General features: G+C 46.8%; 1 protein-coding gene across 1 annotated transcript in view; it reads left to right on the forward strand.

Annotated features, from left to right (window-relative positions):
• ITPR1 (inositol 1,4,5-trisphosphate receptor type 1) overlaps window positions 1–25,254 on the forward strand; it is a 411,705-nt gene that overhangs the window by 223,425 nt on the left and 163,026 nt on the right. Inside the window, exons 27-38 of the mRNA XM_075552323.1 lie at window positions 1,563–1,724; window positions 1,811–1,981; window positions 2,499–2,564; window positions 3,417–3,554; window positions 5,736–5,861; window positions 7,947–8,147; window positions 9,016–9,267; window positions 12,251–12,376; window positions 16,697–16,819; window positions 19,620–19,746; window positions 21,768–21,952; window positions 25,101–25,249. Of these exons, the coding sequence (XP_075408438.1) occupies window positions 1,563–1,724; window positions 1,811–1,981; window positions 2,499–2,564; window positions 3,417–3,554; window positions 5,736–5,861; window positions 7,947–8,147; window positions 9,016–9,267; window positions 12,251–12,376; window positions 16,697–16,819; window positions 19,620–19,746; window positions 21,768–21,952; window positions 25,101–25,249 (1,826 nt within the window). The remainder of the gene's footprint in view (window positions 1–1,562; window positions 1,725–1,810; window positions 1,982–2,498; window positions 2,565–3,416; window positions 3,555–5,735; window positions 5,862–7,946; window positions 8,148–9,015; window positions 9,268–12,250; window positions 12,377–16,696; window positions 16,820–19,619; window positions 19,747–21,767; window positions 21,953–25,100; window positions 25,250–25,254) is intronic.

Consider the following 25,254-nt stretch of genomic DNA (forward strand, 5'->3'; position numbering starts at 1 on the left):
ACTGGAAGGCATCACTAAGGTGAGGGCCCGGCTCTTTGGGGACCAGTGTTAGCAGAGGGGCTGGACACAGAAACCAAGTGTGTGCCGTGGGAGTGGGCACTTGCATTGGACACGATGGAGGGTGGTGTTCGGAAGCTTACTTCCACAGGTGTCTTGAGTTCAGCATGAGCACGCAGCCATGGAAATGTGGCAGCTCCGCCCTTGACCCCTCACGTGGTGGAGGCAACCTGCTCCCCTTAGGAAGTGCGAGGGCAGCACTGATGAGCATTTGCTGAGCTCTCCTTGCTTGTCTGTGGAGGTTGAGCTCCTCTCGCCTGGCGCTCATTTCTTCATAAACAGTGCAGGCTGACACGGTTCTTGGGGACAGTGTGCACATGGTAGTGTGGTCTGCCACATGATGCAGGGGATGCTTTTGAACTTTACAATTGCATAGACAAGACGAAGTCATCCAGCGATGGAGCTGTTGCCCTTTCCAGCTGCTGCTGGCACCTGTTCAAGCACCATAGCCACACCCGAGGGTCCAGAGTGTGGTTGTGGGTCAGGTGCGCTGGTCCGCAGTCACACGGAGTCCCCTCACGGGACGTGAACATGGGGCGTGAGCATGCCTTTATGTGGTGCTGATTCATTCTGCTTCTCAGAACACTGAGTTATCATGGTTTACTGAAAACTCACAAAATGAGCCTGTAAAGTCTGACTGATAGCACACCTATATAGATTAACCACGACTGTGAATCTTTACAGGAGCAAACAGCCTCATCTCTTTCCTGAGGAGTGGTTTTAAACTGCTGGCCTACCCCCAGTGCCTCCTCAAGGTGGGGTCTGCCAGACTGAGCTATTAACAGGTGGTGACAAGATAAGAACAGAATGACAGTATGCTTCTACATTGTTCTGGCCCTGGTATCAAAGCCCTGATCAATAGGTTCGAATCATTGGAAATGCTGCAGACCAAGAGTTATATCAGTCTCCTACAGATTGAAAAAAATAATTTTTACCATCTATAGCTTAATAAATATTGGATTTTGCCATCCTAAATAAACATAGAATCCCCTAGGTGTTGGAACTATGACCACACTTGGCCACTAACTGAGAGGATGATGGGTCAAATCTACCCAGAGGTACCTTGGAAGGAAGGACTGAGAATCAGCCTGTGAAAACCCTGCAGAACAGTTGTGCTCTAAACAAATGGGGTCACCATGGGTCTAAGTCAACTTGATGGCCACTGACTGACTAAAATCAACAGGTTATAAAAGAGGCCACTAGAGAAGAACCCAGGAGAAGCACAGGTGCTGGAAGTTGCAGGCGATAGGTCAGGGAGCCCGCACAGCAGGGTCCTTGAGCCGAATCACATGGCCACCTGTGGCAGTGGGAGGGGAGGGACATCTACCTGCCTCTCACTTCCCTGTAGAGTGCAGGAGAAAGAGTCTGCCTGCTAGTTGGGTTAAAGAAGCCGATGGCATGCACCACAAGCTCAACTGTAGTCTTGCGATCAAAACCGGCCCGGGGTGTCTGAGACACGGCTCAGCGGTTCATCCCGCCTTCCTCCTCCACTTCCTTCTAGTGAGGAGAACACTCCACTGGACTTGGATGACCATGGTGGCCGGACCTTCCTGCGAGTCCTGCTGCACCTGACAATGCACGACTACCCACCACTGGTGTCGGGGGCCCTGCAGCTGCTCTTCCGGCACTTCAGCCAGAGGCAGGAAGTGCTGCAGGCCTTCAAGCAGGTAGCCCAAGTTGTCCTCTGTGTGTGTGTGTTGTCTGAAAAAGAAGCTGAGCTGTGTTGTGCAACTAATGGATTGCGTTCCTTAAGGTTCAACTGCTGGTGACCAGCCAAGATGTGGACAACTACAAACAGATCAAACAAGACTTGGACCAGCTGAGGTCCATTGTGGAGAAGTCAGAGCTCTGGGTGTACAAAGGGCAGGGCCCTGACGAGGCGATGGATGGCCCATCCGGTGAGAACGAGCATAAGAAAGTGGAGGTGAGAGAGGTGCCCACGTTTCCCTGTGGCATGAGCAGCGCCAGTACAGAGCTCATGCTGGCTCTGCATGCAGGTGAAAGGACGAGCTATTCTCCCGAGATACTTCCTGTTAATTAGCCAGGGGAACACAGCAGCAGGCTTGTGAGAAGCGAGCCTCACACCAAAGTGCATCACGGTCACCCAGGACCCCAGGCTCGTTCACGGTAATAGATATAGTGTTGAGTGAATGCGCACCAGGCTTGCATAGAGACTCGCTAGGGGCAAGCAAGCCTGTTCTCCAGCACCGCTTGGCCCTTATGAGACCCGATATCAGTCTCCCCAGTCTGACATGCTATCATTCAGAAGAGAGGGGAGGGTGGGCGATTAAATACATGGCCTGAGTATAAAGCCCAACAGTGTGACTGTTGGGAAGCAGTGCAAAACTTGTTTTGTCGTCAAGGGTGGTGCTAATCCTAACACACGGACAGTAGCCCAGAGTTAGCCTGAGCCCAGTCCTAATGTTCATTTTGGTTCCTAGGAGGGGACTAACAAGCCACAAAAGCACGAAAGTACAAGCAGCTACAACTATAGGGTGGTCAAAGAGGTAAGCATCCCCCTCTGTCGCTTGTCCTTCTTTAATAATTCTCCAAGGAGTTGTGGTGTGTGATACCACCCCAAACCAAGCTCATTGCCATCGGCTCAATGTTGATCACAGCGACCCTGTAGGGCAGGCTAGAATTCCCCAGGGGTTTCCAAGACTATAACTTTAAAGGCGTAGAAAGCCTTCTCTTTCTCCTGAGGAGTGGCTGGTGGGTTTGAATTGCCGACCTTGCGTTTAACACTTCAACTCATAACCCACAACGCCACCTGGGCTCCTTTGTGGTGTGTGATAGTGTAGTTGAAAGTACAAATATTTGTCCTTCCCTCCCCGTCCTCCTGCCTCCCGTCCTTCCTTTTTCTGTCTCGCTCTCTGTCTGCCTCCTCTCAGCCTCACCCCTTTCTTCTGACCTGCTTTCCCTCTCCTTCCTTCCTTCCCGGCCTTCCATGCCGATGGGTTTGGCTAAAAGAAGTAGGGGGTGAGGGTATAGGTCTTGGTGTCTCTTCTGGACTTGGCTCCAGTTCCACCACTTATTTCAGGCCCCTAGGTTTCTCACTTGGAAAGTGCAGCCAGCACTGCTAACTCCATGTGTAAGCTTCTGACCTGCGTGAAGGATGCAGTGATGTAATTCTGGAGGAGCTGCCTCAGTGCCTGGCACATCGCAGTGCCCATCAGAGAGAGCTCCGCTTCCTTACTGCATGCTTCGGAAACCACACCCACCACTTATTATTGGAAAAGACCAGGCCTCGGGGATGCTGTGTTTTGGGACAGATTTCTTTGTGTGGAGATTTTAATGTGTGTTGCCTCCCTGCCCTCACCTCACCCTGGACTCTTTTCCACTTGTTTCCCTCCTTCCAGATCTTGATTCGACTCAGCCGGCTCTGTGTCCAAGAAAGCGCCTCAGTCCGGAAGAGCAGGAAGCAGCAGCAGCGGCTGCTCCGGAACATGGGTGCCCATGCCGTGGTGCTCGAGCTGCTGCAGATCCCCTACGAGAAGGTGAGGTGCCCGCCCAGCCCCGAGACCCCTTGAGTTTAGATGGTTGGTGAAGACATGAACTGATGAGACTCTTGAGCCTGCCTACACAGCATCTTTAAGATGATTACAGATAGGAACTGGAAGCACAGGGAATCCAGGACAGACGAACCATTCAGGACCAGTGTCGATATCAGGAGGGTGAAGGGAAGGTGAGGTAGAAAGGGGGACTGATGTCAAGGATCTACATATAACCCCCTCCCTGGGGAATGGGCAACAGAAAACTGGGTGAAGGGAGACGTCGGACAGTGTAAGACATGACAAAATAATAATAATTTATAAATTATCAAGGGTTCATGAGGGAGGAGGAAGCAGGGAGGGAGGGGAAAATGCGCTGATACCAAGGCTTTAGTAGAAAACACATATTTTGAGAATGATGATGGCAACAAATGTACAAATGTGCTTGACACAATAAATGTATGTATGGATTGTGTTAAGAATTGTATGAGCCCCTAGTGAAATGATTTTTTTAAAAGGAAGAAAGAAAGATGTGATAAGAGACAGAATTGCTTTTTAGGTTCCAAACATCTTTTTCCAGCTGTCAGGTATCTCTCTGGACAAAGAATGTTGCAGTCGGCCTCTTTTGTTTCTTTTTCAATTGTGATGCATTTATGGGCACATTATGATGAGCGTATCAGAAGAATGAGGGCCTTCAAAGAGTCTTGAGGGAAATTTTCATTATCTTTTAATTCTGTTTTTGACAAACCTTTGGACTCCCCTCATATATAAGCATGTGGAACATCTCCCACGGCCGTCACATATGCAGTCTTTTAAAATAAATTGAGTTGTCCAACGCTGGCTCTCTAATTTCCCCTTCACGTTTAGTGCAAGTTCAGTGTCCCCTACACAGGTCTGTTCGGTTCACCCTCAGGCTGTTGTATGGGGAACAAGTGGTGCGGTGAAAGGATAGAGGGGACTCTCCCAGAAGCAGCCCATCTGCCATTTACCATCATGCAAGGAAGATGAGGCCATTTTCTCCCTTAGTCCCAAGCCATATGCAGCAGAGAGAGGCAGCTTCTCTCCAGAGTGCTGGTCAGCATAGCTGTGTTTGTCCCTGGGATGGTGCTAGAAGGTTTCATCTGCCACGTTTCTCAAGCATCTTATGCATGGTCACCAGCCACTCGCTGTTGCATTGACTCCTATGCATGGTGGCCCGGGTCTGTCAGTTGGAACTCACACTGTAGAGCTTTCGGCAGCTACTTGTTGGGAGCAGATGGGCAAGACTGCCTTCAGAAGTACCTCTGTGTAGACTCAAACCCCCAACCTCCACTGTCCTAAGTAATGTAAGCTCTATTAGTTGTTCAGTCTGTGCAGGAACTTGGTGCGTGCCTCCTTGTGGGTCTTTACTAGTAGCAGACTTCTAGTTCAGTGCTTGGATCTCTTGGGGTACTTTTTTCAAATTATTTTTTTATGCTGGCAGACCTTGCCCTTCACACCCCTCTTTTGCCTTCGTATGTGCTGTTCACAGAGGTGGGACCAAAGGAAGCTGAATAAGCCAAGCTTTGCATCTGTGTGGCCTGATACACATGTTCATCACTGAGAAAGCCCAGGGAGGCCGTGGTGGCATCCCCGTTTGATAGATGAGATGAGGGGCCAGACTGGGAGAGGGTTTGAGTCCAAGGCCTTAGCCTCAGGTATCGGTTCAAAAATGACTGCCAGGGAGGCCGGCTTAGTAGGGAAAGCGCCCCCACCGCCCTTGCGAGAAAGAAGATGACCTCTCTGTTGGGCATTCAGACACTTGGAATGTATCAGATGCTTTATATTAGTTGACTCCTGAAGGGGCCCTGGTGCCACAATAGCTAAGTGCTTGGTTGCCAATCAAAAGCCCCGTGGTTCACCCCTACCAGCTACTCCCTGGAGCATATTCCATGAGTTTTCTGAATAACATCTTTTTACTTCTGCCCATGAGAACATTCCCTTTTGTCTGTGAGGCACAGACAAGTCACTTGGTTCTTTTCTGCAACAGTATAGCACCTGAGCACCACACAGCAGGTAAGCCCTCAGGGAACACTTCCCGCACACCATACCTGGTAGGGTTGATAGATGTGTGATAGAACCTGACCACCTGGCTGGAGACCAGGGCTTTCTGCTGTCTCCCCCTACATCCTGCTTTCAACTAATTTCTCTCTCTCTCATCCCATGCAGGCCGAGGACACCAAGATGCAGGAGATCATGCGGCTGGCTCATGAATTCTTGCAGAATTTCTGTGCAGGCAACCAGCAGAATCAGGCTCTGCTACACAAACACATAAACCTGTTTCTCAACCCAGGGGTAAGGCTCCAGGCCTGTCTAGAAAGCACATAGGGAGGAGAGAGGGAAGAGCAGAGAACAGCTAGTTCTTGTGCCTTCTGGGACTCATTATAATGCAACATTCATTCCAAAGGGGAACGTTTTGATCGACTCTCAGGAAGACAAAAATACTCATCATTTTTTTTAATGTGTTTGTGTTTTGTGGGGAGGAGGGACAGTTAACAGATGGGTATGAGGGGGGAGGTGGTAGGGGCAAGGTAAGCTGTATTTTTTCCTAATACAATTTTTCATTGAATCAAAGGTAACCAATACAGAAGTGCTAAGACATGTGCTCTCCAACTACATCTCCCAGGGTGTGCTCACTGAAGCGTGTATCTTTTCGTATATATTGCAGTCTTTACAAATACACAACATCTCCACATAAGTCACATTGCACAGTGCACTATTTGCATTTTGCTGTTACTTTCACTTACTGTATTATGGTTGGGTTGTCTGCAGTCAGAGGAAGACTTCTTTCTCCTTTTGACTTCCTGCCAGGACAACTACAAGGGTGACCTTTTTTTTTCTTCTTACCATTCTCCGATTAATGGCAATATTCACCTTTTGGATTTGTAAACAGAATGCAAAAGACTTCCTGGGACAAGTACATTCATGTGCATACATTTACCTGTTAGTCAAGCTGCAGGTTTGGTGGGCATAGGGTGCTAAAAGTAATTTAAAAGTTAGCAAAATTTGAAAGTTTCTTCTGAGCCGTGTATAAAGGTGATTTTTATTTAAGAGAGAGCTAATGGCTTGAGGAAGTTGGGTACAATGCAGCTTAGAAAGAGCAGAGGAGAGTTATCAACCATTGCCTAATCAGAGTGTGATTGCTTGAAGGAACTCCGCTCTCCCTCTTCAATGGAGCCAGGTCATAGGAGACCTCTGGTCTGTTTTTAAATTCACATGTTGTTAAAGTCACATGTTGCCAATCTGGCTTTGAGCCGGGAGGAAAGGATTAGCAACTTTGGCAAAAAGAAAAGCTGCTGACCAATTAATTTTAGTCAAGGATTTCTTTAAAGTGAGTATTTGGCTTCATTGATAGGAAAATCGCAAAATCAAAGCAAGATAATCTGCTATCAATTTCTCTCTTTAACATAGATTAACATTCCCTTTCTGTTATGAAAAGGGTGAAAGATACAAAGGTTAAAATTCCCTACCTCACACTAAACCATAAAATGCAGTAACTCTGAGCAGACATTAAAAAATAAATCTAGAAGATATTTCATGTCCTAGAAGTAAAGTTTTCTCAAACTGCACACAAAGAGCACTAATCACCAAGAAAAACACAGAATTAAGAACTTCATCTCATCAAATGGCATTATTAAGATCATCCACAAGCAAGCAGAGTTGAAGGAGACATTTGGAATTCCTGTGTTCAGTAAAGAGCTCCAAACCAAATGTATCACTGACTAAAGTTGATAAGGGATCCACAGACAACTGGGGTTTTTTTGTTTGTTTTTTACATTAGCAAAAATCAGGGCTAGCATTTGGCAGCAGAGCATATCCAAATGACCAATAACTATGGCCTTACGCCTCAGTCAAATGCAAATGAGAGACACAATAAGAGACAATAAAAAAGGTAAGACTAAGTATTGCCAAGGATATGAGATAGCTGTGAAGCAGAATGAGAATTGTTAACATCTTTCCAAAGACGCCATTTTCCATAAACTCTCCGAAGGCCTTTGTCTGTGTGTTCATAAATAGCAGTGACAATGAACCAACTACTGTCCACTCCACAACCAGGATTGACCTCACCATTAGAATGCTGAGCAGATAGAGACGTGCGGGGTTCACTTAGAGACAAACTCATGTAGGGTCTGGAAAGCAGGTGAATTGGGAGGGAGCAGAGGCCATTATCAGGCTTCCCTTGATGTCACTGTTCCTTTGTCATCTGCCAAGTTGCATACTTACGATGGGTCTATTTATTATATGTCCCTGAAAAAACAACAAAAATTCAGTTAAGAAGTGAGTCCAGAAGTATGCTTGGGCTTCTCTCTCCTTTCCTCGCTCTGTAGCTGCCACCACAGCTTCCTCTTGACGGTTCCCTGCGCTCTTCTTTTGTGCCAGATCCTGGAGGCTGTCACGATGCAGCACATTTTCATGAACAACTTCCAGCTTTGCAGCGAGATCAACGAGAGAGTTGTTCAGCACTTCGTTCACTGCATTGAAACTCATGGTAGAAACGTCCAGTACATCAAGTTCTTGCAGACTATCGTGAAGGCGGAAGGAAAGTTTATTAAAAAGTGCCAAGACATGGTCATGGCTGAGGTAATGACTTTCTGTTTACCTTCATGTGATGACTCATAGATAGACACATAATTAGTGCTCATGTAACATAGCTGCTGATAAAGAAATAAAGTTGGCTATATTCACTCTGACTCCTGCACCAGCCCCCTCTTGGAGCTTTTGAGTTTTCATGTGATGCTGAAATGGATTAATTCTTAAATTGACTTCTGAGAACCCACAGCCCTGGGGGACGCCTGCCCTCTAGGAAAGTCTTGACTTTTGATGAGAGTGGAAAAATAGCATGTGTTCATTTGAGTTAGAGAACAGTGATTTGAAGGGCTGAGGCAATGAGTGAATGAGTTGTAAGAGTGGTGCTTGCCAGAAAATGAAGGTAGACACACTTTAAGATGGTGCAATCCATTGCTAACCTAAAGAGAAGTGGTTCAAATCTACCTATGGGGCCACTGGGGAAAGACCTGGTGTGGCAGGCATGGGTGCCCTGGGGGGCAGTACCGCTTGGTAAAACATTGGGAGACCAGGAGTCAGGATTGACTTGCAGAAATCATGCTTGTTGCCTTGGGAGCATGTAGTCTTGGAAATAATCTTCGAGTGTAAGCTTGTGCTTGGTACAGGAAGGCTTGTACATAGGCTTTCTCTTCCTAATAATTTTTAGAATCCCTGTAATATTTCTCTATCTGTGGTTTAAAATTTGATGCTGAACGTGGTTAGCTGTTACGAAATAGAAGTGACTGCATTCGATAAGTTTAGGAACGTAGGTGAGACTGGCCCCAGAAGGTCATGGTTAAGAGAACATCTTTCTCTGCGAACAGCTTCGACCACCTTTGTTCAGGCTGCTCCCCTTTCTCCCTTCACCAGCTTGTAACATAAACAGGGCCATTTTCTCTTACAGCTGGTCAACTCAGGAGAGGATGTCCTTGTGTTCTACAACGACAGGGCCTCCTTCCAGACTCTGATCCAGATGATGAGGTCAGAACGGGACCGCATGGATGAGAACAGCCCTCTCATGTACCACATCCACTTGGTGGAGCTGCTGGCTGTGTGCACAGAGGGCAAAAACGTGTACACGGAGATCAAGTGCAACTCCCTGCTGCCGCTGGATGACATTGTCCGAGTAGTGACCCATGAGGACTGCATCCCCGAGGTGAGGGCCCCAGCTGGGCTGTCCTGCCACCTGGTCGTGTCTCTGCGTGAGTGCCAGGGCCTGGGCTTGGCAGCTGGCCACCATGAGACATCAGCAGAGTTTTGAGAACTGCAGCTCATTTTGTATCAGATTTTAGTTTGCTGAAGCAAAATTTTCTTGAGCGTCAATTTTATGTGTAAGGGATGAGGGGGAAGTTGATCTTTTCTTCCGTCTCCTGAAGAAGACTTGTTCCAGTTCTTCAGAATAAGCCTCCCAGAAAGGAGATCAAGCGTGGGTTGAGAGGTCGTTCAGAAGAATGGAAGGATTCTTCTGTAAGTTTCTTATGTAAAAAGAAAACTCTTCAGAGATAGTTTGCAAGGATTGTAGGACATTTAAAAAACACAGCTAATCAAGAAAATAGAATGAGTCTAACAGTGCACAGTCCACAGTCCAGGCTGTTAGGTGTTGCTTGTTGATCTCATCAAGCAAATGTTATGGTTGGTAAAATATATATGATGCAATGGTAGCCATCTTATTTTTTATTTTACTTTTTAAAATCCTGGTATTGGGGGCTCATACAACTTTTATCACAGTCCATCCATCAGTTGAATCAGGCAGGTTTGTACATATGTTGCCCTCATTCTTTTCTAGTCATTTGCTTTCTATTGAGCCCTTGGTATGAGCTCTTTTTAATGTTTGCCATTTTAATGATGTTTTATGCGAAATTTAGTGACATTAAGCATACTTGCCACGTGGGGAATTACCCATTCCCAAAGTCTTTCATCCTACCAAATAGAAACTCATTGCCCTTCTGCCATTCTCCCTGGGTGTCCAGGTGTCACTAATCGCCTTTCTGTCAGCATTGGGAGCCATACTAGATTGGAGTGTTTGTGTCTGACTTACTGCCCTCAGCATAACTTCTCAAAGCTCATTCATGTCATTGCATGCATTCCCTTGTTCTTTATGCTTCAATAATATCCCATTGTATATTTTTAAAATTCCTCCAAGCTTTCTTTTTTCCATATTATTTAATAATGAAATTCTAATCATACAGTGTGTAGTTTATTCTTGTATATTTTACGATATGAATGGTTTTATATTTTAAACTATCAACACTAAATCTATTGGTATATATGAGTCTATATAACATTGAATCTATGTAGTACATTTTTATATTGTAATTTTTAAAAATTAATACAGTCACATGGTTCAAATATCAAAAAAACCATAACTGACTAGAGGAGCCCTAGTGGCACAGTGGTTAAGCACTCCGCTGCCAACCAAAAGATGGGCGGTTCAAACTCCCAGCAGCTCTTCATGAGAAAGATGCGGCACTTTGCTTCCATGAAGAGTTACCGCTGTGGAAGCCTGGGGGGCCGTTCTACTTTACTGAGGTCGCTGGGCGTCATCGTTGACTCGAGCAGTGGTTTGGGGATAATGTGTTAAACCATAAAAAATTGAATTTGTTCCCCCCCCCATTTAAAATAGTTTTTTCTTATATATATTTATAGTAATTTGCATATAAACATATAATACATCTCCTCTCCCCCCCTTTTACCACAAGGTAGCCCTGTCAATATGCTGTGCTGTGTGGAAACCCGCTAATTTCTTACCACAGCGGTCCGTAAGGAGATTCCACATTCATTCTCCTGGCCCTGCAGGGCAGTTCTAGCCTGCCCTATAGGGTCGTTCCGCGTCAGCACCCACTCCATGGCAGTGAGTCCTGGGGTGTCGTGGTGTTTTTTGTTGTTTATTAGTTGCTCTGAATCAGTGTGGTTCTAAGAGATACTGTGTGTGTCAGAAAAGAACTGCACTTCATAGGCTTCGCATGGCTATGACCTTTGGTAAGCAGAAAGCCAAGGCACTTCTGGGTGGCTTTGAGCTGCACCCTGGAGTAGTTAGCCATTTGTGCCACCATGGAAGAATCACATATCCACTGCCATCAACCAGTTTCCATCCAGACGAGATCTGTTCATAGGGCTCTGGGACTGCAGATCTGTTCCAGAGCGGAAAGCCTCATTTTTCTATCATTTTTCACTGCCAGCTGTGTGCCTTGTAGCCCAGCACTTACCCCATTGTGCCCAGGACTCGGCGTTGTGCCCAGGACTCGCTGTTGTGCCCAGGACTCGGTGTTGTGCCCAGGACTCGGTATTGTGCCCAGGACTTGGTGTTGTGCCCAGGACTCGGTGTTGTGCCCAGGACTCGGTATTTCACAGTGCCTTTAATTTCTGTACTGTTGATTAGGAGCCCTGGTGGCGTCCTGGGTTGTGTGCTGAGCTGCTAACTTCAAAGCCAGCAGTTTGAAACCACCAGCTGCTCTACGGGAGAAAGACAAGCTTTCCCTTCCATTTACAGTCTCAGAAACCCATAGCGGCAGTTCTACCCTGTCCCATAGCGTTGCTAGGAGTCGGGATTGACTCAGTGGCAGTGAGAAAGAAAAAGAAAGCCACTGATTACCAAGCAAGATTGATGCCTATTGCATGGATTTATTGGATATTACACACACACACACACACACACACACGCACACACACATATACACATAATACATACATACATATACTTAAAAATACTGGATCAAATTATTTGACTAGTTTTTCTACTGGGGTATCCATCTTATTTGACCTAATCTGTAAGACCTCTTTCTTGGTTAAATCCCTTGCACATATCTTTTATCAATCAATGTCATTTAGCTCTTTTAATGATGTGTTTTTATGAACCAAAATTTTAAAATGCTAATATGATCAAATTTGCATCTCTTGATCTCTGTTCATGTTTTTATGTCATTCTTTACCTTGGGGTCATGAAAGTATTCTCTCCTTACGCTTTGTACTTTTGAATTTCATAGTTGCTGCTTTTGAATAGAGATAAAAGCCACAGAAATTGAACTGGCAAAGGGCAGTTGAAAAACTATCTTGCCTATTTTCAGAATTAACTTGAGGCCAGTTACCAATGCCGTGCATGCCAAGTTTTACTCTTAGAAAAGCCCGGTTCTGTCTTCCAGGTTAAGATTGCGTACATCAACTTCCTGAATCACTGCTACGTAGACACCGAGGTGGAAATGAAGGAGATTTACACCAGCAATCACATGTGGAAGCTGTTTGAAAATTTCCTTGTGGACATCTGCAGGGTAAGGCTTTCTGTAGCTAAGGAGAGAGAGAAAAAATGGTTATATGACTGGAACTTTGATTTCTTTCACACTTTTTGTTTCTTTCTACTTTTTGCTCTTAGCCGAGAATAGATTCCAGTTTTCTAGTTATCAAGTTTCAGGGAAGATAGGTTATTTTGGACTTTTATTTTACCCTTTATGGATTGCTTGTGAAATAAGATTGACGAGGTTTTATTTTCCTTGTCTCCAAAGGACACCTCCCTGTACTTGCGTGTTTATCTTCTCCGGTAGGATTGCACAATGCACCTCACTTTCTGTCGTCTGCATTCAGACCCCGCAGTCAGCGGGCCTTCAGTACATTCACTCTGGTTTTGCCTTTGAGCTTAGCACTCCCAAGGCAGGAGGTATGACGTAACACAGCACCATGAGTTTAATCTAAGGGTTTGGTGGAAGGATTGGGGAGGGGCAGGAGACAAGGTTCTTGAGAGGCTAGTTGTGGGAAACATCACTGGTTCAGAAATGGGATGATGCTGAAGAGGAGGAAAGGCACACTTTACCACATAGAAGGTGGCGTTCTCTGCCTGACACTACGATTACCAGCACTCGGCTGGGGGCCTGCAGGAAAGGCTCCTCTTCCTGAGCACTGTGTTTGACAGGACTCGGCCAGGAGTGGCACGGGCATATTGTTACTTCATCTCAAATCCCACCGCCTCCTAATCCCATAATCTCAGGCTCGACAGCAAGAGGCTAACTCTGCTTCTTCCAATCAGACATCAACAGCATCTTTCTGAAAAAATCACATAAGATATTTGTCTCTGGCCTTGTGAATTATCGGGTCTCACTTCCAGCTACTTACGTTGCCCTTGCTGCGAGAAATCAGCATAACAATATGTACGTGAATGAGGATGGCTCTATTCCGATAAAAGTGTATTTATGAAATTAACCATTGAGCGGGGTCACTGGGCCTGCCTTTACTAACCATCACATGAAGTGGTTCATAATACTACATAGCTCAACTTGAATTTCATTCGGTGAATGCATCTTCAAACTGCCCGGGCGTGAGCTCAGACGGGGATAGTCTGGTAATAAGACATGATTTAAAAATAACATATTCTTACCCCAAATGGTAGAGAAGTGGGAGTGGCAGGCCTGGTGGGAAATGATCAAGGGTGAGGTTGCTTAGAGAAGAGGTATACTCTAGCCCAGGTGGCGATGAAGCATGGTAGTAGGGCAGGAGGAAAGTCAAGGGAGATGGAGGAAAGAGCTAGGAGTCAAAGGGCATTCATGGAGGTCTAGACAAAGACATGTACATGCAAATATATATAGGAGGATGGGGAAATAGATCTATGTGTCTATATTTATAGGTCAAGTATTAAGGTGGCGGAAGGACCTTGGGCCTCTACTCAAACACTCCCTCAATGCATGAATACCTTCTTTTATTAAATTGGAACTCTATGATGCTCACTCTCCCGACACAACGGCTGGAGCCAAAGTGGGTGAACAAGTAAATGTGGTGAAGAAAGCTGATGGTGCCCGGCTATCAAAAGAGATAGTGACTGGGGTCTTAAAGGCTTGAAGATAAACAAGCGGCCATCTAGCTCAGAAGCAACAAAGTCCACATGGAAGAACACACCAGCCTGAGTGAGCGAGTGGTCCCAAAGGGATCAGTTACCAGGCATCAAAGAACAAAAAATCATATCATTGACTGCACACCTCCATGATAGGATCGCTGAAGACAAATGGGTGCATAAGCAAATGTGGTGAAGAAAGCTGATGGTGCCCGGCTATCAAAAGAGATAGTGTCTGGGGTCTTAAAGGCTTGAAGGTGAACAAGCGGCCATCTAGCTCAGAAGCAAATAAGCCCACATGGAAGAAGCACACCGGCCAGTGCGATCACGAGGTGCCCAAGGGACCAGGTATAAGGCATCATGCAAAAAAAAAAAAGATATAAGTGTGTGTATGTATGTGTATATATGTGTATATGTATATATATATGTATATATATGTGTATATATATATCATATTAAATGAAGGGGGAAGTGCAGAGTGGAGACCCAAGGCCCAAGTGTCGACCAATGGAGATCCCCTCATAGAGGGGTTTAGGAGAGGAGATGGGTTAATTAGGGTGTGAGGTAGTATCGATGAAGAACACAGCTTTCCCCCGGATCCTGGATGCTTCCTCCCCCCAACTACCATGATCCGAATTCTACCTTGCAGGGCTGGATAGGACAGAGGCTGTACACTGGTGCATACGAGGGTTGGAGGTACAGGGAATCCAGGGTGGATGATACCTTCAGGACCAAGGGTGTGAGGGACGATGCTGGGAGAGTGGAGGGTGAGTGGGTTGGAAAGGGGGAACTGATTACAAGGATCCACATGTGACCTCTTCCCTGGGAGAGGGACAGCAGAGAAGGGGGGAAGGGAGACTCCGGATAGGGCAAGATATGACAAAATAACGATGTATAAATTACCAAGGGCATATGAGGGAGGGGGGAAGGGGGAGGGAGGAGGGGAAAAAAAAGAGGACCTGATGCAAGGGGCTTAAGTGGAGAGCAAATGCCTTGAGAATGATTGGGGCAGGGAATGTATGGATGTGCTTTATACAATTGATGTATGTATATGTATGGATTGTGGTAAGAGTTGTATGAGTCCCTAATAAAATGTAAAAGAAGAAAAGAAAAAAAATAACATATTCTTTAGATCTGACCTGTCCAGTCTTACTCTGAGCAGCAAAAATCTAAGCTCTCTGCTCATCCCACATATGTGTATATTCAGTTATTCTAAGTCACAGCCCATTTCTTTGAAGTGCTGTGTATCAGGGGCATGTTTTATTGATTGGAAGGATGCTATAGAATGTCATCTAAGGAGCTCAGTAGTACAATCTGCTGCCTGACCAGGATGTATACAATCTGCTGCCTGACCAGGATGTATACAATCTGCTGCCTGACCAGGATGTATACAATCTGCTGCCTGACCAGGATGTATACAATCTGCTGCCTGACCAGGATGTATACAATCTGCTGCCTGACCAGGATGTATACAATCTGCTGCCTGACCAGGATGTATATAATCTGCAGTCTGCTTGCCTGACCAGGATGTATACAATCTGCTTACCTGACCAGGATGTATACAATCTGCTGCCTGACCAGGATGTATACAATCTGCTGCCTGACCAGGATGTATACAATCTGCTGCCTGACCAGGATGTATATAATCTGCAGTCTGCTTGCCTGACCAGGATGTATACAATCTGCTGCCTGACCAGGATGTATACAATCTGCTGCCTGACCAGGATGTATACAATCTGCTTGCCTGACCAGGATGTATATAATCTGCAGTCTGCTTGCCTGACCAGGATGTATACAATCTGCTTACCTGACCAGGATGTATATAATCTGCAGTCTGCTTGCCTGACCAGGATGTATACAATCTGCTGCCTGACCAGGATGTATATAATCTGCAGTCTGCTTGCCTGACCAGGATGTATACAATCTGCTTACCTGACCAGGATGTATATAATCTGCAGTCTGCTTGCCTGACCAGGATGTATGCAATCTGCTTGCCTGACTAGGATGTATATAAATTTGCTTGCCTAACTAGGCTGCCTACAATCTGTCTGACTAGGTTGTATACAATCTGCTGGCCTGACTAAGATGTATACAATCTGTTTATCTGACTAGTATGTACAAAATATGTCTGCCTGACCAGGATCTATATAATCTGCCAGCCTGACTAGTATGTATACAAACTGCTGTCTAACATGGGCTCTTGCCCACGGCCACGGCTTACACCAGATGAATTTATTACGCAGAGGGTAGTTTGCTTTGAGGGGAGTATTAAAGCCCTATGCCTCTTAGCACCTCCTGAGGAGTTAGACTTGCTTCACATGGGTAGAATTGATGACCTTGTGGCTCTCACAAGAACGCGTTGTGATTCTGCAGCCATGATTCCTGTATGCCTGTATTTCTCTTTTCCCATTATTTAATTGTCTCCTAAGGGGAGAAAGGAGCGCTGGGGCCACAATGGTTATGCATTCAACGGCTAATTGCGAGGTCAGCAACTTGAAACCATGGGAGAAAGTCAGTACTTTCTACTCAAAGAGAGTTGCGATCTTGGAAATTACAGAGGCAGTTCTGCCCTGTCCTGTGTGGTTGCTACGAGTCGGTATCGATCCGATGGCAGCTAGTCTTTCAGGGGAGCAGTGCCGACCTTTCCCTTGCATTGGACGGTCTGGCTGACCCCAAAGTGGCAGTCAGAGGATATGGGAAAGGCCATGGGTGTAAGTTCACCCATGCTGTGCAGGTTTGGGAGTCATCTCTGACGTGTCCGACTGTCCTGCAGGCCTGCAACAACACGAGTGACAGGAAGCACGCGGACTCCATCCTGGAGAAGTACGTGACGGAAATCGTCATGAGCATCGTCACCACGTTCTTCAGCTCACCCTTCTCAGATCAGAGTACAAGTCTGCAGGTAAGGCAACGGTGCAGACCCAGGGGGCTTGGTCGTCAGCTGTCGGGGAGCCTTCTGCAATGCATTACAAACATCACTCTCTCCTGTGGGGGCAGCTGCTACACCAGCCTGTGGAGAAAGGAGTGTGCCTCAGGATGGTTCCCTACACTCCATGTTGTTAAGAGTTTTGTGTTTTAATTTTCTTCCTATCACCACCATCAGAACCCAGGTGACATAGTGGTTAGGCTTTGTGCTGCTTGACCACAAGGTCAGAAGTTCAAAAGCACCAGCTGCTCCACGAGGGGATAGTCATCTTTTACTCAGTTTGGAAGTTGAACTGAAATACGGTATTGCCACCGTGCTGCATTCAGAACTGACAGTGAGCATTTGCGGACTGGGAGCTTGTTCTGTCACAAGCATGTGACTTATTGCTAACGCTGCTTAGTGTCTGTCACAGGGGTTGGACTTACATTTCCTGTTATTTAAGTGACCGTCACCATGGCAGTGCCCATTGTACTACAGCTCTTGAGATGGTATTGCCAAACCCAAAGTGGCAAAGTCAGTAATCAAATTAATTAGAAAATAATCAGGTTTTTGTCTTGATAATGAATCTTTCTTTCTTATCCTTCCTTACTCTGAACCAGATTTTGACCCTGACATCAAGCTGATGTTGCCAGGGAAACGAGTCTGCAGCATCAAAGTTCGATGCTGTGGACAGATGCAGGGTGTTACAAACATTTTAGAAGATAAAAGTCCAAGCTTTTTGTTGGGTTTATATTTTTAAGAGGAATTTCATGAAATATATTGGATAGTATTGTTGAGGCTCTCTAGCTTACGTTGTTTTACTTCCACTCTCCCTTATCTGTAAGGTTGGGAAATGGAGAGCGTGGGTTTGGGTGTATTGCATCAAGGCACCAGTGGAATGACGAGGAATAGTTGGAAATGGGGGCTGAGGAAGGAAGAGTCGAGGCTTCACGGTAGGACAGAGTTGGGCCCATACCAGCTCTGTGAACTAGAGTTGGCCACCAAACTTCAGAACTGTTTTTCTTCTATGTCCCATGGGGATAATCTTCTCAGTCTTGTAAGAAGCAGAGTTTATATGTGTGTGTGTGTGTATGTTTGTATTTATGGAACAGTATTTTTGCCCCTTAATCCACAAGCAGAGTTAATATTTACGAAATATCCAGAACCACCCTGCACTAAGCCACCAAGGTGACCGTGACTCTCCAGGACAGAGTAGAACTGCACCATGGGGTTTCTGAGCCTGTGGTCTTCACAGGAGCAGACTGCCCCGTCTCTCTCCTGCAACCGAGTGCTCAGCCACTGTGCCACCAGGGCCCCTGTCATACACAACCGAAGCTTGGTTATTAATAAATGTCAGCATGCACTCCGCCTCCCTGCTTGATGAGGGTATAAAGGTTGGTCACACTGGGCCCTGAAGCTGGCTCAGGAACTGGTGTTGGCTCGGAAGGTGCTGGGATGTCGGGCTCATCCTCATGGCAGCTTCCAGGCATTCCCATTCCCCCGGCTCCCTGTGCTCCCATGCTCTGCACTTGGATAGCTGTGGGGACCAGGACAGAAAGTGCTCCCTGAAGGAAGAAGAAGATCCTGGCTCCCAAAGGAGCAAGGTGGGAGGAAGACGGGCTTTGGGCATCTGAAAGCGCTGATGCCAACCCAGGGTCTGGGTTCTTTCTTTGCACCTCCCTGGGCCTCTGCATTCGGTTTCAGTGTGGAGAGCATGCCTGTGCTGTGCACTTGTCATGGGCCCAGCACGAGCAAGAGTCAAAGTCTCTGGCACGCCACACGCATTTCACAAACGACAGCTATCTGAATGATGATGTTTGCAATGTCTGTTTACAGTGATGAGGTTCCGGTGGTTTATTATTATTCTGCTGCCGCTGCTGCTGCTGCTGTTTTAAGGGAGGACTTGTTAACACCTTTTTCCCTCCTAACACTTTCTTCCCACCTCCACCCCCACTATCTCAGAAACCTCTCCAGAGAGGTTTTCGATGCTTTTGAAAATCTCTACTCTAGGGATCAGCTCCCTTCTGACTGGGTTTTCAGGAAGACTAGGTCAGTCCCTTCCCCCCAAATTAAAGTCCACCAGAAAGAGCTCATCAATTAGAATTATCTTTGCCTTGCAGATCCAGCTGCCCAGATCTACCTAGCTTTGGGATGATGAATAACATTTTAATTTTCAAATGAGATCAGAAAGTCAGTGTCTAATTGATTAAGCAGAAGTTTGAGTGTTCTTGCTTTGAAATGATTGCAGATAGGTGCCTTCATTGAGAGGCCTAAATCCTACCCCAGTGTTAACGTCCACACGCTCACCCATCGTGCGCGAATGGATACCAGTGCAGAGCTGTCAGAACTCTCTCTGTCATCATGACAAAATCGCTGCTAACACAGAAGCAAACTGCATTGAGCCATGGTCCACTTGTCAGTTGGATTTTGCTGAGTCTACTCTCAGGATATATCTGCAAAGAACTCCGGGTGGCTGTGTTCCAGTCCATCCTGTTTTGCATCAGAGTTGAAGCTAATGCTCAGCAAACGGAAGCTTTTTACCCAGTCACACAGCTAGTTGGTTGCAGGAGGAGAATCTGTCTTCAGGCTTTGATCAAACCGAGATTGATAAAAACCACATTTGTGATCAGTAGGACTTAAACTCTGCCTGAGTTTCTCTCCTTAGCCAGGCTACCTCTGAAATCCAGCTCACGACCAAGAAGCCCTGTCCCACCTCTGCTGAAGGACGCGTTAGCCTGTGGCTGAGAGCAGCATGGCCCCTGATCTGTCTTCAGTAACCCACTCTTTGTACCTGCAGACTCGTCAGCCGGTCTTTGTGCAGCTGCTGCAAGGTGTGTTCCGGGTGTACCACTGCAACTGGCTGATGCCCAGCCAGAAAGCCTCTGTGGAGAGCTGTATCCGGGTGCTCTCGGACGTAGGTAAGAGATTGTGGGTTGGATTTAACATGATGACAATGAATCCCCTAACACAAATAACCCCAAAGAAACAAATGCACTGCCCTCGAGTTGGCTCTGACTCATGGTGACCCCCCAGCACGGGGTGGAACTGCTCCTTAAGTGAGCAGACAGCTGGTAGGTTTGAACGGCCCATCTTGCCGTTAGCAGCCCAACACACAATCCACGACACCACCTAGGTCACACAGATTCAGGCGCTGGCATGTTTCAGATCATGACAGCCAAGGTCTTTTGATCCCAAGCCATCTCCTCGACCACTTTCCCCAAAGAGCCAATGATGTCACAGAGTAAGAAGGGCCTTAAAAACAGGACTCCACAGCTAACTGATCGGTAACTCTGGAGAGGTCCGAGTGCTGCCCCCTTATCCATGGCCCTGAGAAGGCCCTTGTCTAGGAGATGTATTTGTTTTCTCCAGCAAGTGCATTTGACCATATGAAAACTTTTCTTCCCGCAGAGCACCTGCCACTCTCTCGGGGAACCCCCTTTATCTGATCAGTACAGTTATCCGTTTCCACCCTGCCCGTGCCCATCTCTCATAAACTCACTGTCAGCAAGTCAATTCCAACTTGTAGTGACCCCAAATCCTACAGGACAGGGTACACCTGCTCTTGTGGATTTCTGAGGCTGTAACTCTATGGCAGTATCCAGCCTCTCCTTTATCATGGGGAGCATCTCATGGTTTTGAACTGCTGACCTCGGGGTTAGCAGCCCAATGCATAACCAATATGACACCACACAGCATTAAAATGAAGTGATGGAAATTGCTGCTCCTTCACCCCGACTTTATCCAGTTTTATCACTTTAGTGTTTTTCTCCCCATAAATGCTATATGCCAGGGGTGAACTTTCCACTGAAAGTAGAGAAGGAAGACATTGGCTTGCAGCAGCTACTTAGACCTCTGTAGACAGTGTCTGAGGAGCCCTGGACGTCCAGGGTTACGCTTGCAGCTGCTAGTGGAAAGGTGAGTGGGTCAAGCTACCACCACTGTAGGAGTCGAGATCTACGTCCACAGAGAGTTACATCCTTGGAAACCATGGGGCAGTTCTACTGTCTGACCGATTTGCTATGAGTCACAATCAACTTGACAGCAGCAGACTTGGACCTTAACTAGCAAACCAAACCAAGTGGGCCTCTTAGCTCTATTTAGAGGCTGCTTGGCAAGATGAACTGTGCTTATCAGGGTTGTTGCCAGGTTGTAGTCGCCTATGATAGATATGTGTGTCTTTATTTGTACTACTTACATGGTAGTATTTGGCAATGATATTTTTGTAAGGCTTTTGAAGTCTTGTTTCCTTTGTGTTCATGATCTGGTAGCTCAGAATCAGGGGCCTGGTAGAAAGTCCCTCTACTCCTATCCAATATCGTCCCTAGGGGGTGCTGCTGGTTAATGTGCTCAACTGCTATAACCGAAAGGTTGGGGGTTTTAGTCCACCTCAGAAGAAAGCTGGCCATTGAAAGCCCTGTGGAACACAGTTCTGTTCTGGCACACGTGGGCTCGCCTTGATTTGAAATAACTCACTCTGAGCATTACGTTTTCTTACTTAGTTTGGAAATGCATAGCCAAGAGCCCTAGTTTCTAGCTGTGACAGAGTATTGTATTTTTTTAAAATAATACGTGTAGTTTTTCCCTAAATTCCCCACTTTTCATGCTACACCGCTAGGGGCAGTGATGGTTTAGTGGTGGGCCTCCCTTGCAGGAGGCCAGGGTCACCACATGCTGCCACAATCCACCAGTCACCAGGGGCCTGCCGGTTGCTAGGAGACCCAGCAAGTTTCAGTGGTGTTTCCAGACTAACATGGACTAGGAGAAAAGGCCTGGTGGTCCACTTTCTAAGAGTTGGTTATGAGAGCCCTGTCTGATTCCATTGTACATGCGGTCGCCTTAGTCAAGGCTTTCTCAAGGGCAGCTGACCTCCCACATCAAGTCTGTCTCTAAAGCATTTCCCACCGAATGCTCAGCTCACAAGGCACCTTCCTCTCTGCAGCTAAGAGCCGGGCCATCGCCATCCCCGTGGACTTGGACAGCCAAGTCAACAACCTCTTTCTGAAGTCCCACAACATCGTACAGAAAACAGCCATGAACTGGCGACTGTCGGCCCGCAATGCTGCTCGCAGAGACTCTGTCCTGGCTGCGTCCAGAGACTACCGGAATATCATTGAGAGACTGCAGGTAACACCCAGTGCCGAGCAATCACACTTACCTGGCTCCCGGTGGTTTCCGGACACACAGGGCTCCCAGGATTGGCCTCAGGGAGATGTCGGGGTGGTGAGTGGACAGTCAGAAGTGCATGCATGCACACGCCGGTGAGTGGGGCTGCTTAGGGACAGCAAGTCTCCTGACAAAGCTGTGCTCTGCAGGTTGCTCCCCCATGTACAGGTTTCTTCATGAAGAATGGGGCGCGTGCTCTTGTTAGAGGTATGGAAAGGGGTGCTAGAGGCTGCTGATAATGACATAGAACTGCATTTTCCCACCACGACCCTAGTTAGCATCCTGAGTCAGGAAGTAAACAAATATCATGATTGATGCCAGTTGCCACTTGGGATCCCAGCTGAAGTTGTTGGGTGAACCTCCGCATGTGGTCAGGGCTTCCTCACAATATTGGCAGCTAGTTCCCAGTATGCATTTCTCTGCAGAGAGCCCATACTCTGTTGCTCAAGGCAGTCACCGGCTCAAGAGGAGGACTGCCAGGTGTCAGGAAGAATGTGCAAGATGTGTTGTGGCTATCTGGTGGGTACTCTGGGAGGCACTAACATATCAGTGTCTGGCCCATTACAAGTGCTCAGGGACTGGGGGCTGCTGTGAAAATTACAGCTTCTATTTGTCGGGTTGTTGCAGCTGTGGCTATGATAACAGTTAGGATTAGCTGTAGTCACCAAGCCTCTGGGAGGTTGTAGAAGTAACTAACCTGAGGAGGATGACTTCAGCAGTGCCCTCCTCGGCCCCCTGCTGGCCAGTAGAGACAGGGTAGTGAGGACAAGGAAACATTCTCTGGCTTTGTGGCATCTGAAGTGCTGGAGGGTAGACAGGTGTCAGTCAGTGCGGCTCACAGAAGGGACAAACACTGGAGAGGAGCATCTGGCTATGTGGGGTTCTGATGGGGAAACTAATGTGGAACTTTGGAGGAGGGCAATTAAGGAAGGCTGTGACCAGAAATGGCATTCGAACCATGATTAGAAGGAACAAATGCACTCATTTAAAGGGAAGAAGGCAGTAGGTGGCTCCGTGATAGAAATCTTACGTTCCATGGGAGAATCCTGTGTTCGATTCCCAGCTAGTGTGCTGTCTACCTGTGGAGGCATGTGTGTCACTGTGAGGCTGAACAGGTTTCGGTAAAGCTTCCAGACCAAGATGGGAAACCATCGAGAGCAGTGAACAAGAGCACAGACAAGATCGGAGGTAGTGTGTGGAAAGACGGTAGAACAGAGAGAAGAGCGCACATTCAGAGACCCGGGAAAGCTAAGCGTGGCTGGGAGGTTCGTCCACTAAACCGTTCCCTCCTTGGTTCCTAATGAGAGACGGTTCTGACTCCACGGTGCGTTTAGAAAGAGGAGGGAAACTCTGGACTCAGCGCTGTGTGAACACAGGGTTTTCTTGCCAGTTACAGCGAAATTACAAAACTGTCTGCCACCAAACACCCCCGTTTCTTAGGCTCTCCTTGGACTTGTTACGGGCCCTCTTGAGTGAAATAAAATGTGTGTGACTAGGCCCTGCTTGTTAGGAGGACCTGGCCCCGAGGGCTTTACAGGGGTCTTCATTCTCCAGTCACTTCTTGTCTGAGTCTCTTTAGCTATAGATTGCCCAGGAGAGCAACAGTTGGCACAGTGCAAGTATCCTGCCTCGCAAACCAGACGCTTGTATGTTGTCTGCTGTCATGAATCCCCGTGCAGAGGCCGCTCACGTCACACGAGGGAGCACTGCCCCTGCCCATCGCTTCCCCATCTTTGTCTGCCGGCCGCCTCAGATGGCCGAATGTTAGACATTGGACAGTAAAATGTAAATCAATTGCAATGCAACTTCAAGTCTTGCAAAAGATGAAGGATTTTATGCAGTATGCCAGTTTGGAGGCAGAACTGTGTGTGCTGAATACCGATACAGCACCGCTCAGTATAGGACCAGTCTGGCCGAAGAGGAGAAAGGCGCGTGCTTCCAAAGAGGAAGCTGATTAAAATGATGAATTTATGAAAAATTGTTCATCTTTACTATACCGTGAGCATCAAATGTATTAATGTACTTGTCTACAGTCTTGCAGAAAGTTGTACCCCCACACCCCTACACAATTCAACATTTGATTTATTCTTTATTCGTCTTAGACAGTGTTGTGCAATTACAGCGATCTCAATTTTGTTAAATGTAGAGTGAAATTAACGTAATAGAGTTTTCATTTGATTTTCCAAGTCAATGACAAAGCAGTTGATTATCGATCATTCCCTGTGACATTTGGGTCTCCCGCTGGGGAGAATGCGATCGAAGGGCCCGCGTCCTGCGTATCTCTGTGGTCCCCACATCCTCCTGTAGTAGCCGATGTGCTAAGCTCGGTCTCTGTCTTAGACAATATGCCATATATCTGGCTCTAGCATCTTTTGAAGATATTTTCTCATCAGTTTTCTGCCATTTGCCTTTATATGGTGTGTGTTCTGTTGTTTTTGCTGCTCTTTCAACTTCTCTCTCTGTTTTCCTTTCCTACAGCTATGTGTTTTGCATTTGAAGACCATCATGCTATCAGGGTACATGTATTTAGCATGTTGATATAGCATGTTCATTCATTTGTGTTCTCATTTGTATATGACTTTTTATTCGATGCGTAAATCATACTCATTGTAAAATAACCGGATAATACTGGCAAGTATTAATTATTTAGAAGATGCTTAGAACCACCTGTAATCCACTAGCCAGCAATAAGCCATCAACATGTTTTAGTCAGACTTGTTATAGCCTGTAGATAGGGACATTGTGGTCCATACTTTGTTTAACCATTTTGATGCTCATATCACAGACATCTTTCCATGGTGTGAAATATATTTTTGCCTCATGTTTCAAAGCATCTGGAATGATCCTGAATGTAGCAGAAGACCATCTCAAAAGTAGGGGTGGTGGGCATTTTAGCTTCTTTTAGTCATTTTGTTTTCTGCACTGGAGGCTAATGCTTAAGGTAACCATTGGGGGACTTTTTAATAACTTGAGACAAATGCCAGACGGTGCTGCAGTTGGCCTAACCTCGTCTAGCCTGTGCGTGATGTCGTAGTCAGAAATAGGCGTTCTTGCCCTCCCTTTGCACAGCCTCCAACGGGGCTGCTGACCAGCTATGCTTCCGTTCCAGGACATTGTCTCGGCGCTGGAGGACCGGCTCAGGCCCCTGGTGCAGGCAGAGCTGTCTGTGCTGGTGGACGTGCTCCATCGCCCTGAGCTGCTGTTCCCTGAAAACACCGATGCCAGGAGGAAGTGCGAAAGTGGGGGCTTCATATGCAAGTAAG

The sequence above is a fragment of the Tenrec ecaudatus genome, chromosome 6 (genome assembly GCF_050624435.1).
Source record: "Tenrec ecaudatus isolate mTenEca1 chromosome 6, mTenEca1.hap1, whole genome shotgun sequence".
NCBI lineage: Eukaryota > Metazoa > Chordata > Mammalia > Afrosoricida > Tenrecidae > Tenrec > Tenrec ecaudatus.